Source organism: Poeciliopsis prolifica, unplaced genomic scaffold, assembly GCF_027474105.1.
Source record: "Poeciliopsis prolifica strain line A6 unplaced genomic scaffold, Auburn_PproV2 SCAFFOLD057, whole genome shotgun sequence".
Lineage (NCBI taxonomy): Eukaryota > Metazoa > Chordata > Actinopteri > Cyprinodontiformes > Poeciliidae > Poeciliopsis > Poeciliopsis prolifica.
The window spans coordinates 2,034,680-2,047,668 of record NW_026562432.1 but is presented as its reverse complement, the minus strand read 5'-3'; the positions used below and the strand labels follow the sequence as shown (position 1 = coordinate 2,047,668).

Here is a 12,989-nt window from a genome sequence, read left to right as displayed (position 1 = left end):
TCAGATGAGCTCTAGGAGCTACAAGGGGAGAAGGTTGTCTGGGGATATCTGCTAAAGCTGTTGGCACAGCAACCAGGATAAAACGGTATACGACCAACAGACAAGAGGCTTGATGGATGGATGGATGGCAGGATATTCTCCCAGCGTCAGGCTTTGTGTTGGAGCAGTAATGTGCAATCAATGATTTATAGCTATGTACTTCCTGCGCACCACTGGCCTCGTGGATAGCCACTTAAGCCCCAAAATAAATTATATCTGTGACATTTGTGAAACGTTTGAATGTAATCCCTGTAATAAAATCTGCAACCTGCATTTAAAGGCAGGTTGCAGATTCGTGCATAACTTTAGAGGATCAGTAGTTTCAGCGCCTTCTTTCTGCCTTGAAATTAGCTTAGTCTTCATCTTGGTTTGGTTGGGTCAACGAGCAACTGCTGCTGCACATCTTTGGATATATTAATCACATGAAAGCTCATACTGTACTTCCTGAAAAAATACCAAATGAGTGTCCAACCCTATGGTCCCCCACACAGGAAATGAGAGTAGGCCAATCTCTGCTCAGTTTGTGCTGCAAGACTGCATGTATCAGATCTGTGTTTGGTAAAGCAAGCCGGTTTGTGAGTGTTGACCAGATTTGCCAAGAGAAAGAAAAAAAGGAGGGAGCAGACAGTAATTTCAAATGAGCTGTTTTTTAAGTCCGCTCGCCCACATGCTGTCATTAGCTGGTGGCTATGTGCTCACTGTACTGTAGGCTGCCGCTCAAAAAGAAGGCCTGCAATCACAAATCAGTCCAACACTGCAAGACATGAAATTACCAGGAGATAATTGTTTTTTGGTTTACTTGTGTTTTTAATATTGGTTTGTTTTGTTTCTAGTTGTTAAATGTTTGATTATCTCTAAAGAGTCAGAAACATGGGAAAAGCTCAAATAATGTAAAGCAGTTTGCAAATTAAATTTTTGCAAAAGTTATAAAAATTCAAGAAGAAAGATTGATAGAAACTAAATATTCTTTAAGGCTGAGACTGTAACATGTTAATTATGTGTTATATTAATAAAATTACTTTTACTTTTTACTTTTTTAACATGTTAAAAATTTTAAAGCAGGGAATCACTGGTTTATGTATTTTTTATACAACCAAAATTCTGATGGGACCCTCTGTTTTTGCAAAAGTGTCACCTGCAAAAACCACAATGTTGGATGACAAACCTGCTTCTCTTGACCCAGTAAGAGTTAATTTGTGCTTCTGAACTGATCTTATGGTTAGGACTATTGTTATGCTCAAATTGCGCTATTAAGAGTTAGCATGGAGGTGAAGGTGTTCAAGGCTAAAATAGGATCTTAATGCTAAGCATGCGGCAGCAGCTCAGACGTTCCCAACGCTAAGATCAACAGTCCACAGCTTCCCAAAGAAGTTTCATGAACGATCAGGAGTTTCTGAAACACTGCAAAGATTAAGGAATAGAATAACACTTTGCATGAATCTGAAGGTTGACAAATTTAAATAACAGTTTAACAAATTTAAATAGTTTAAAAACATCTGTTGTTGAACTCATATGTCTATTTATTCAATAATTCACCAGCAGAAATTGTTTTTCAATTGAAAATCTTGCTGATTTAGTTTTTAATTAAAACGTGATTAGCTACAGACTCGACCCTGACCTGCATTAAAAATCTGAATGGAGTTCCACCACCAAAAAGTTTGCATGCAAGTGTAAATTGGTGTGTACTTGTGTGCGTATGTGCGGTTGTGTATGTGTGTGCATGGGAAATAATTCTGGGATGAAGTCTAACATCAAGCAAGTGAATCATCCTGTTAAGGTCCAACAGTGAGCCACATGCTAGCCCTGCCAGCCAGGCTCACATCCTGGCCTTTTCACTCACTGCTTCTAATTAAATGAAGCTGAAGGGTAAAATTACCTTCTGCAAGTCCAGCGAAGAAAGCTTTGTGGACACGTGTGACGGAGGTTTTTGTTCACTAACATCTGTTAAGCAGATGTGTGTGTGTGTGTGTGTGCGTGTGTGTGTGGGTTGTGTGTGGGTGTGTGTGTGTGTGTGTGTGGGTGTGTGTGTGTGTGTGTGTGTGTGTGTGTGTGTGTGTGTGTGGGCCTTCAGTGTCATGTATTTGTTCAACTTGTAATTTTAATTCTGAAGGATAAAATCTGCTGGTAGTAAATCATGTATTTTTCAGGTTATCTCAGTATTATTTTATGAAAGCTAATTTCAAGGTCTCTGTCTCAAAGCTGACTCGTGCTTTCATTACTAGATTTCTCACAGCCCATACCATTAACATTTATCAAAGGCCAACAGTTACTTTGTCTCACTGCTACTATACAGCTACATTTCTCTTTCTACTCGTTTACAACTGCAGCGTTAACAGTAATAAGTTGTGTTCAGATTAGCTAATATGTTTTGAGGTGTTTTGAACTCTAGAAATGATCATTTCTCAGCTGTACTTGATGAAAGTGAGATTTTGAACAAAATCATCAAGTTTCCCAACATTGCCTTGATCAGACATTAGAGCGAAGCTGGGTCACATTTTTAAGGAATGTTTGTACTTTCCTCTTAAGCCAACGCCAGAACAGTTTAATTTCATTATGAAGCACAGTTTGCATTGCATTGCATTGCATTCTGCATGAATGCAAACTGCATTCATGCAAAATTTGCATGAATGTGCTTTTATCACATTCTTAAAGTTAAGAATGTGATAAAAGCATGATCCCAGTCACTGATGTTGGATTTAATTGGTTGCAAAGAGCCCATCACTTCCACATCTGCAGAGCGGAGCCTGAGGATGAGGCAGCGCATCGGGCTGAACAGCGCCGGCGTCAAACAGGGTCAGCACGTTTCCTTCAACTCACCGAGACTTGAAATCGCTCATGTCAGAAACAATATATGTAGTTAATGATGTGCTGAAAGGTGTTCACCTCACTCATGGTCTTGTTTACAAGTAATTTATGCTAATAGAGACATTTAGTCTTTGGCACAAGAAGAAGCGTTATGTGACAGCTAACATCTTTCATCTAGGAGAGTGTGAAACCAGGAAACAGAAGTATGTTGGAGTTGTACTTTGTCCTTCATTTTTTACGTAATGTTTTTAGTTTTGCACCAGGAAAGATAACTGTAAAGATAAAACAGGTCCTTGAGCCCCCTTGGTTAATTGGCTCAATCTTCTGTTAAAACTTCGGGATGATTTTCAGCGAGGTTTTGAAAGTCATGTAGAATTATTGGTTCAATCCTGTTTATAAAGCTTGAGAAACACTGCCAAACTGAGCCCTGCTGTCTCTCATCCTGAGATAGAAACTTTGCAAAACTCTTTTCACTCCTTTACTCAAGTAAGAGACACATGTGAAAAACAAAACATTCTGCTGGTGTATATGTTAACCACACAAACTTACTGTCTGCTATTAAAGCTGAGGTTCTGTTGAAAGTCGGCAGTAATAACTGTAACCAGCAGAGGGCGGCTGACCTACTCACAGCATTTCGAGGCAAGAAGAAGGTTTACAGACATTTTGACAGTAAGTCAGACAGACAGAGGCAATAAGTGCTGGGGTTCAGACAGATCTCCTGAAAATGTGTTTTAAAGAGTCTACAGCTCAGACGTCTTTAAACTCACATGCTGTACATTCAAATCCGGTCTTTTCAAGCGTCCTACCAGATCGTTGTTTGGGGAAAAAAAACAAGAGAAGCAGCTTCGTTTTTTAATTGTCGTTGGCAGATGTAGCCAAAAAGGTTTAGCTTGCTAATATCCATGTAATTATGTAATCAAAATAAATATACTAATGTCCCACTCCTACTGATAAAATATTTTTTGAAAGCCAAGGTCCAGTTTTGAAATATTTCCAAAAGGTTGAAGTGCGAAGGGGCCTATAGATCAGCTTAAGCCCTCAGGCCCCCATCCCCTTACATCTGTCCCTGCACACAAAGCATATGTGTACTTTGACCAGCAGTAGTCTAAACCACCATCATTTTAGATTGAATCTTCAGTAGAATTTCATATTCTACCATTGCAACCATGCTTCAAGTACATCGGAGTTTGAGGTAGCTAAGTCCCATTGTTTCTTTTTTTAAAGATTGTTTATCTTTTCCACTCTAACCTGCATGCACATCTCGGTCTCTGTGTGTGGGAGACAGAACAACCTTTGTACCTCAGAACAACAGACATAAAATGTTGGTTCTGTTGATCTTGCCAGCTGGTTTGTGGTCTGAACACATTGAGGTTGAATGTCTCTTGTTGGTTCTTTGAAAAAGAATGAAACTTGCCCAGAAACGCTGTGTTGACGTGATGCAAGGCAAAACCCGGCCAGGTTGGAGATGAACTGAATCCAACAAGCAATCAGTGAGTGGTGATGAAGATGCATTAGCACCACCAGTCAAACTGGGTCTGGTTTCACAGCCACCAGTTCTCCTTAATAAACCATGGAGATATTCCACTTTCTGAGACACTCTTGTCTGAATGCAGCCCTTCAAGATGCTGAGTGGTCCTGATGGCTGAGTGGCTGAGAGCCGGCGCTGCCTCTACCCTCACAATAAGAAATGTTTGGAAATTCTTTTGTGTCTGCTCCTCATTCTGACCCCGTGAAAGCTGCGGGATCAGCAACGGAGGCTTACAACCGCCCTCATTTATTTACCATGCTTTTATCTAATTCCTAATGCCCCCAGCTTATTTCTCCTAATGGCCCTGCAGGGCTGCAGAGGGGGAAATGAAAGTGTGCAAACATCACTGGGAACAGCAGTGGAATGTGTCCAGAACTGATAAGTAAAGCAGCTTTTCTCTAAAGAGGAAATTGATCTCAGGAAAACCTTCGGTATATGAGTTTTTCCATTCTTTATGAAAAATCTAAAAGTTTCATCCCAGCCACTCCTTCCAAAATAACTTGGAAATGTCCACACCTTTGATTTATGCTACATTGGACAAGGGTCTAGTGTGGTGGATGTGTATTGAGTGGAGTAAAATGCCTTTTTACTCGTCTCAAAGTGTGTCATTCATTTTGACAATTACAACTATTTTAGGTGTTAAAACATCATAATTTATTAAAAAGACAGTAACCTGCAACTAAGTAGGTCCTAGTATATTCCCTGATGTATTATAAGCCTGGTGGGCCTCCAGTCTTTACTTGTGCCCCCACCAGGCTAAGCATTGCTTACTTATTCAAGTCTCTTTTTTACATTTTTAGCATTTTTAAAGATTTTATAGTTGCGATTCAAGTGTTGGTCTTCCAGTCTTTCATTAACATATAATTATCAAGAGATATTTAAAAATTTTCTGTCAACTTCAGAAATTTTTTCATTCAAAAACACGACGGGCTGCTAGATGAATGACTGTCCTGGCGCACAACCACCAAGCTTTATGATGATGACGATGCAGGAGAAGTGTGCGTGCCGCTCCCTCCGGTCCTGAGGAACCCACCTGTAGCCGTGCTGCGTGTCCATGCACAGCCCTCCGTTGAAGCAGGGGTTTCTGGGATACGAGGCGCAGGGCTGATGGGACTGCTCCCGTCCCGGGCAGGAGCACACAGCCTTGGACTCCACCATGACGGAAACCAGGCTCATGGTGCCGCAGTCCACCACCGTGGGCGCGTCCCGCACCTCCAGCACGCTGGTACAGCCGCCGGAGCCGGTGCACTCCGAACCGGGACACTCGTCCACCCGGACCTGGAACACGCTGACCTGCAGGAAGGACTGGAGCTGGAGAGGAGAAAGAAAATCCAACTGGCGTGAGACTAACAACAGACATCATTTATCAGAGTTCCAGCAGCGCAGGCAGTACTCTCCTAAATAAGAGCTGTGCAGCATTTTTCTTCTCCCCCTTTTTGACACTGATATGTTCTCTGGTTGTTATCACTGCAGGCAACATAACTTCTTCTTCTTCTTGTTTTGTTCTTCCATCTTTCAGACTGACACAATAGGATGTATTTTCCTTTGCACAGGCACCAACTACTAGAAGGGTGATAGTACATAGACAGCGATCCCTCACCGACTGCCCACACACACACACACACGCGAACACACAGCCACTTGTGTCAGATTCGTGTATAAAGACAAAAGCAGAAGCAGTGCAGCCTGGTAATGAACCCAGGTCTCTGCAGCGCTGAGAGAGTGAGCTCCACTTCTTCTTCTTTTCTTGTTTTTCTACTCAAATGTTGCAAGGAAAGAAAAAAAGCCACCCACCAGAACAACATCACTCATTTACACTCCTGCCGTCTTAAAAGTGTGGCTGGCCTGTTAGGAAATGACTCGGCCTGTCAGCGCATGCAATTCAACCTCTGTTAAATTGGAAGTGGGATTTGACTTTTCAGATTAAAAATGTTTAGTTTTTTTCTTTTTTCACTTGAAGAAATGGTTAGAGTATTATCAGCATATGGTTTTAGCCATAATCATAAGACTTTGAATATACAACAGACAGTTTAAACTATACACAGGTCCAATTATGAAAACCAATATAAGAATTTAGAGATTTTTTAAAATGTTTTATGAACGGATGGTGGGAATCTCCCAGCATGTGGGTTAAACTGTGACAGACTGAACATCTGTCCAGTTCTGCAGCCCCGTTTCAACAAGAACAACGATCAACACACAGTTTAAGCGGATATTTACATTCACTGAATAAAAAGACACACACATTTTTTTCTCAGTGTCTGAAGGTCAATTGGACCAAATTTTTTCTTGTTTTAACTTAGTTAAAATCAACAAAATTAATTATATTTGCTAAATGCCAGAAAATATTGCAGGATTTTTTTTTTAGAATTTCTTTTCTAATTCTCTTTGAATTCAAAAGTTTTACATCCATCTGGTCAGTATCCGGGATAACTGTCTTTTAAATGCATGACTTGGGTGAAAGGTTTTGATCTGATTTTACTTCAGACAGTAACTGTGTTTCCATTATAGTGTTGATATTCTGCTAATGTAACCCCTCCCCCCCAAAAAAAAACAGGGAATTCTACTATTGCAGTGTTTCCATTAAATACGAGGCACAATTAAAATCACACGTGAATAAGTTTGGTCATGATGTGAGTTATTAAAAATTTTCCTGTTGCTGATCATGTGATTTGCGTGATGTGAACAAAGTGTTTCCCATCACACATTTATTTGCGAGATAAACCAATTTTAATATGGCTGAAAAACCACATTATCCTATTATCACAACTTTTCATCAGAAAATTAGATTAATTTATTTTCGATATGTCAAATTGTGCGACTATGTGGTCAATGTTAATGTGAATCTGTGTTTGGTGATTTTTAATTTTTTTATTAAATTTTGTGTTAATAAATATCTGTGTTCAACCATACATACAGCCCATGTGAAATAGTTTTTTTTTTCTTTTTTTCATAAATGTTACAGATCAACAAACTAACTTTGACACACTATAAAAATTTACCTGAGTCCATAAACATTCAGTTTTAAAAAAAGATTCTGCTTGACTTTGCATCAAGTAAAAAAAGTATTATCCCACAAGTTTCACTGCAACAGCTGGGGATGAATTCTACACTGTGGAAGAGTTTTGGTCTAAAATGTCTCAAAAATGAACAATGAAAAGTGATCAATAAGCCAATAAGTGATTTAACAAGGGGAGGCGCTTTCTGTTTTCATAGAACTGGGTTTGTTTGGATGACTTTTACTGTAAAATCCTCATTTGACAACTACATTTAAAATTACTCAAGTTTATCTGATATTTCATTTTCCTAATGATCTGAAACATTTAGGTGTGGAAAAAAAATGAAAAAAATCTGCAAGTGGCCACATAACAGCATGTGCTGTACACTAAGCAGTTAACAGCAAAAAAAAAAAAAGTCTCTGCAGTGGTTTTCCGTGCAATAGTCCAGAAAAGTGGGCTACATGGTGGTCAGGCAGGGAGGAATTTATGACCCTCAAGGTTGAGGAGAGCGATAACACTTTGGAAGGAAAAATTGAGTGGAAACTGAGTGTGTGCTGTGTGTGGCGTATGCATGAAGATGTCCTGTCATTGGCTTGTAGAGGCAACACAGCACATGTATGTTTCCGCTGAGCTGACGTTAGGTGATAACGTCCACACAGACATTCAGTGTGAGGAAAAAGTGGAAATGAAAGCAGGTCAGCTTATGCTCAATGTTCTGGACTGAATGGACTTTATGCAGTGTGAAATGACAGCACAGGCTAAGCAACACTTCCTCACTCAGCTCTGTTGAAATAGTGACTGTAATTGTGATAAGAGCTGTTTATATAGGTCACGCTTTTTGCTGACTGATGTTTTATACTAAACATGTAAGCGATATGCTGCATATTTGCTGATTTAAAGTGTTTTTTCCCTCATTTGAAGCTTCCCTAAGTGTGACCTGCCTGCATCATTAATGTTTTTGCTGTCCAGGCAAATCAAAGCTGAATGCATTAATTCACTGCCTTATTTCAACTTTGATGATGCCAAAGGAATGTGCAGCCAGACAGGAAATTAATTTGCAGATGAAAGAAGGCCATGTTGAACAAAGTGATTCACTCATGAATGAACTGTCGATAATTATGAAGTCGCTTAAATATGTATATCAATAAAACCTCTGCTCTTTTTTTGTAGAAGACATTATTGACCATGACAGAGACTAGAGACTCTCTGGTAAAGTTCTTGATTTCTTCCCTGTTTCAATAGGAAACTTTTCATCAGAGTGAACAGAAGTGACATGAGGTGTACAACAAGATTCAATCCTGGAGTTTAATAGCTTTTTGTTTCTGATAATTCACATTGTGAGAAGTAATGTGATAAGTTACTATAGCTACACAGATGATACAGCGCTCTCTGTTATGTCACCAGGTGACTAATCCCATCCAATCACTGAAAAGATGCTTAAAACAAATCAATAACTTTCTTCAGCTAAACAGAAACTAACCAGAGGACTAATGTCTCAGTAAGATCTAGAGAAACTCATCCATGCGTTTAATGGTGGTCACATTGATTACTGCAACAGTGTCTCACATGTCTGTTTAAATAAAATCCATCCTCCAGCTGCAGCTGATCCAGAATGCTGCTGCTGCTGTTCTGACTAGAACCAGGAAGCTCGAGCACATCATCCAGGTCTAAAGTCTTTCCACTGAGATAAGAGTCTATAATCACTGAACGTCCTAACACCAGAATACATTAAAGATCTGCTGTTGCATCAACCTTCCAGACCTCTCACTTTTTCTGTTTTCTTGAAATGTTGATTAAAGACCCAGTTGTTTAGCTTTTGATTAGCAGTACATAGATCATGAATCAATATATTTGATGTGTATTGGAGTATTTTGATGATGCCATTTGACAAAATGTAATGTTTTTTGTTGGTTTCAGAACTAGTTACTGCATCATGTCCTCATGAAGCATTTTGAACCGTCCTGTTGCTGAAACATGCTATTCTAAAAAACGTAACTTGTAGGGGACACTTCTAGATTGACGGCTTATTTTAAAATTTTTGTAAAAGTGAGCAAACCTCATAAATTTTTTATTTATTTATATTTGTGTATATATATATATATATATATATATATATATATATATATATATATATATATATATATATATATATATATATATATATATATATATATATATATATATATATATATATATATATATATATATATATATATGGAGCATCAGCCAACTCTGCAGCAGACAGAAATCTGTTGATGTCAGCACTGGCTGTCAGCAGTAGAAACAGCAGCTGGTTTAACACAGTAACTTTCAGCCAAGGCCATAGATTCAGCAACAAATTGATTTACTGGCAAGTCCTGCTTTGTGGTGCAGTCATATTTAAATCATTAAAATAGCTTAATTGTCTCTGAAAAGCTGTCGGAAAGCTGCCTGTAGGACAGGAGCGAGGATGAAGAGCGAGGATGAAGACACCCTGAGATGTCGTACAATTTCTAAATGTTCTTGGATAATTTACACACCGTCTACTCTGAACTGTGTTGGATATAAAATAATAGAAAAAAGGGAAATGGATGCTTGGTTGCTTCTTCTTTTGCTGTTGCAATGTTCCTCAGCGGTACATCTCATACTAGAAGAGACTCGACCCACACACTCCAACTGTAACAGATGAATTGTACAGCCGGAGGAAACTTTCCTACAACAAAGTGGTCATTGGCTAACATCCATTTTTTAGTCCGTGTTCTGTCCATTAAACAGTCACATCCAATAAATTAGAATATGCGTCCATATGCAGGTCGCTTGTCAGATTGAAAGTTCTGAAATAACATCACTGAAGCAGGTAATTAATAAATTTTACACGTAGCCCAAGGAAGATAGTTTTTATTAGTTTGGTGTAACATTCGCATTTTAAATGTCATATTTTCATTAGCTGTAAGTGGAAAATTGTCATAAATAACAGAAAAAAGGCTTACACACACCCACTTGTGTGTAATTAATCTATTTAATGTCTTCCTGAAATAAATGGACTTTTCAATTTTGTATGCACTTCTCTCTTTAATAATTTAGTCTCTATACCTGGATGCATGTTTCTGTGATACAAAATAAAGCAGCAGATTTTTTTTACATTAGTTTGAGTGGTGAAAACTTTCCTTTCTGTATTTTAATATATAAAAATACATAAAAAATCCAAATACTAAAATACATAAATAATGAAGAAAGCAGAACTTGAACCATAAATGAAATGAATTGTGAATTGCTCTTTAAAAAATTATTAAATTAAATTCAATTAGAATGAAAATAAATATGAATGCGCCAATCTAATATTAATGTTTGTATAGGTCTTGATATTTCAAAAGAAATCTATATCAGCCATCAGTGGCTAATCTATAAGAGCCGATCTATTCAGCCAGTACTATGCTTTGCACTCTGAACATTGTGATGTTTTATTATTTATTTTACATTGTATCTCAATTGCCCTTTCTGAACCATTTGGGTAAAGATTTGTTATGAAGCTATTTTTTTGTTTGTTTGTTTGTTTGTTTAAGTTATCAAATACATTTATATTTCAGTATTTATGTCTGTGTTTAAAAAAAGAAATGTTTTAAGTCAGGCCAGCACTGTTTTTCTGCATCGGATCAGTATCGGTCAATATTAAAACTCAGATATTGATATCAGAGGTGAAAAAAAGTGGATCGGTGTGTCCCCAGAACTTATTGATTTCATTTTAATTCTTTAAAGCTTAGGGCTTTCCTCCAACACATTTAGAAGTTTCCAGTTCCCTCCATGTGGCTGTCTATGCAGCGTTAGTTAACAGGATGAATGAACATCAGTAACATAATTTTTTTTTTTTTTTTTTTAAAGAATCAAAGTTTAATGTCAGGTAAACAGTTTTGGAGTGAGAGCCCAGAGGGAACGGATCAGACCCAGTTCTGAGCTCCAGCAGGCAGGAACAGAGGGTCGGAGAGAATCTGGTCTTCTTTTTCATATCAATCTACTTCTGAGCCATTACTGGAGAACTGAGCACATTAATAATAAACACCGCTTCATCTTCTGCACCGCTTTCCTTTCGTTCCATTCCTCTCCCTCCTCCTGCTCATCCTCCCCCTCGCCACGCTTCACATCTCATTCTGATCAATGTCTTCTCCAGAGAACTTGGTTGAATTCAGATGAAATGCTCTGTGCTCTTCTCACAAATCACACCTGAAAGTTTCTACCTCTGTGCTCTCCCCTCTTTCTCTTCCTCAGTCCAGGCTTGTCTCTCCATGCCACTCTTCTCCTCAATTTTTATCCGCGCACGTTCATCCTGGCTGCATCTCCACTCTTTCTGTCATTCTTGAAAATAGCCGTATTAAACAGGACCAAAGGCTGAGGGCTGACTGTGGTTATTCACCTGAACTGACCAGCGCAATCATAACCGGGTTTGACTGTTTCTACCCCCTAACAGACATGCAAATGCAAACAGAGTGTGGCTCATCAGCCCATCCCAGGACACCAGCTCCGCCTGCGTGTCTCTGGGCGGTGGAACGGAGACAAAGCAGCCTGGGAGGATGACCTCCTGAAGGCGCATGCTAGCAGAGGTCAGGCGATTCCTCAGACTTCTGAAACAAGAAATTCCATCTGACAGACTTCGCTTTGTATGGATATTTCATATATGTTTTAAAGTAACCTTAACCTGAAAATGTCAACACTAAAAGTGTAGGAACCAGCTATAAAAGCTTTCTAAAGCCATTGATAGTGAGGAATAAAGTTTGACTCAATCCCACTTCCAGTGTCTAAAATTATACATAAGCAGGTCAGGTGTCAATTAATTTAGTCATTGATTAGTCATTAACTGCTCAAAAAAATCAATTTGTTGAAATAAGATAGAGCAGTATCTAAGCCAAAGCTTTACGCATATATACACATATCCTGGAACGGTCAGTGTTATGGACTCGGCACACAGAAAACAATGCATGACAGAAAAATGTGAAGAAGTCTCAGGAAATGAATGGAGAGGGACATGAATTAACATTTAAAACAAAATGACTTCCTTTAAAACTTCCTGAATGAAATAAAACCTGGAAAACTGAGAATCTTCAGACATGTTTGGTGTGAGATAATACAGCAGTTTTTTAAAATGTGAATAAAGTGGCGGTTTTTGGTATGGGCAGTTGCCCAGGGTGGCACTGGAAAGGGGGGGGGCATTCAAGAGCTAGAAAGAAATAAAATATTTTTGTCCTCTGAACAAGTTTGCTACCTCTTGTATGAATGTGTAGTGGACGAGGTTTCCACTATGTTACCTGCTTTCTGCTACAAAGGAAAAAAAATGTTTTGGCTTTACAATGAATAAAAAACATTTCCTGCAAAAAAACGAAAAAAAGAAAAAAAAAAAAGATTACTTAATTTGTTTGATTTCAGTTTTTTCTCTTTAATTTCCTTTTGACTCAACAATTTTGACAAAAACATGGTGGAGCTTCAGATTGCCATGGGTAGATGTTACATTAATGAACACTGAAATTAGACATATTAATACAACAAACACGAATAAGCTGCCAAAGGTGACCCAAAGGATTCCATGATTTTACAAAACATATCTCCACAGAACAAGTTTTTACACTTTAAAACAGAAATTCTTACCAAAT

At 38.4% G+C, this 12,989-nt stretch overlaps 1 protein-coding gene across 1 annotated transcript in view; it reads right to left on the bottom strand.

Moving 5' to 3' along the window:
* Positions 1-12,989, bottom strand: part of si:ch211-186j3.6 (neural-cadherin) — a 295,346-nt gene that overhangs the window by 94,082 nt on the left and 188,275 nt on the right. The window contains exon 26 of the mRNA XM_055060057.1: positions 5,406-5,683. Within this exon, the coding sequence (XP_054916032.1) occupies positions 5,406-5,683 (278 nt within the window). The remainder of the gene's footprint in view (positions 1-5,405; positions 5,684-12,989) is intronic.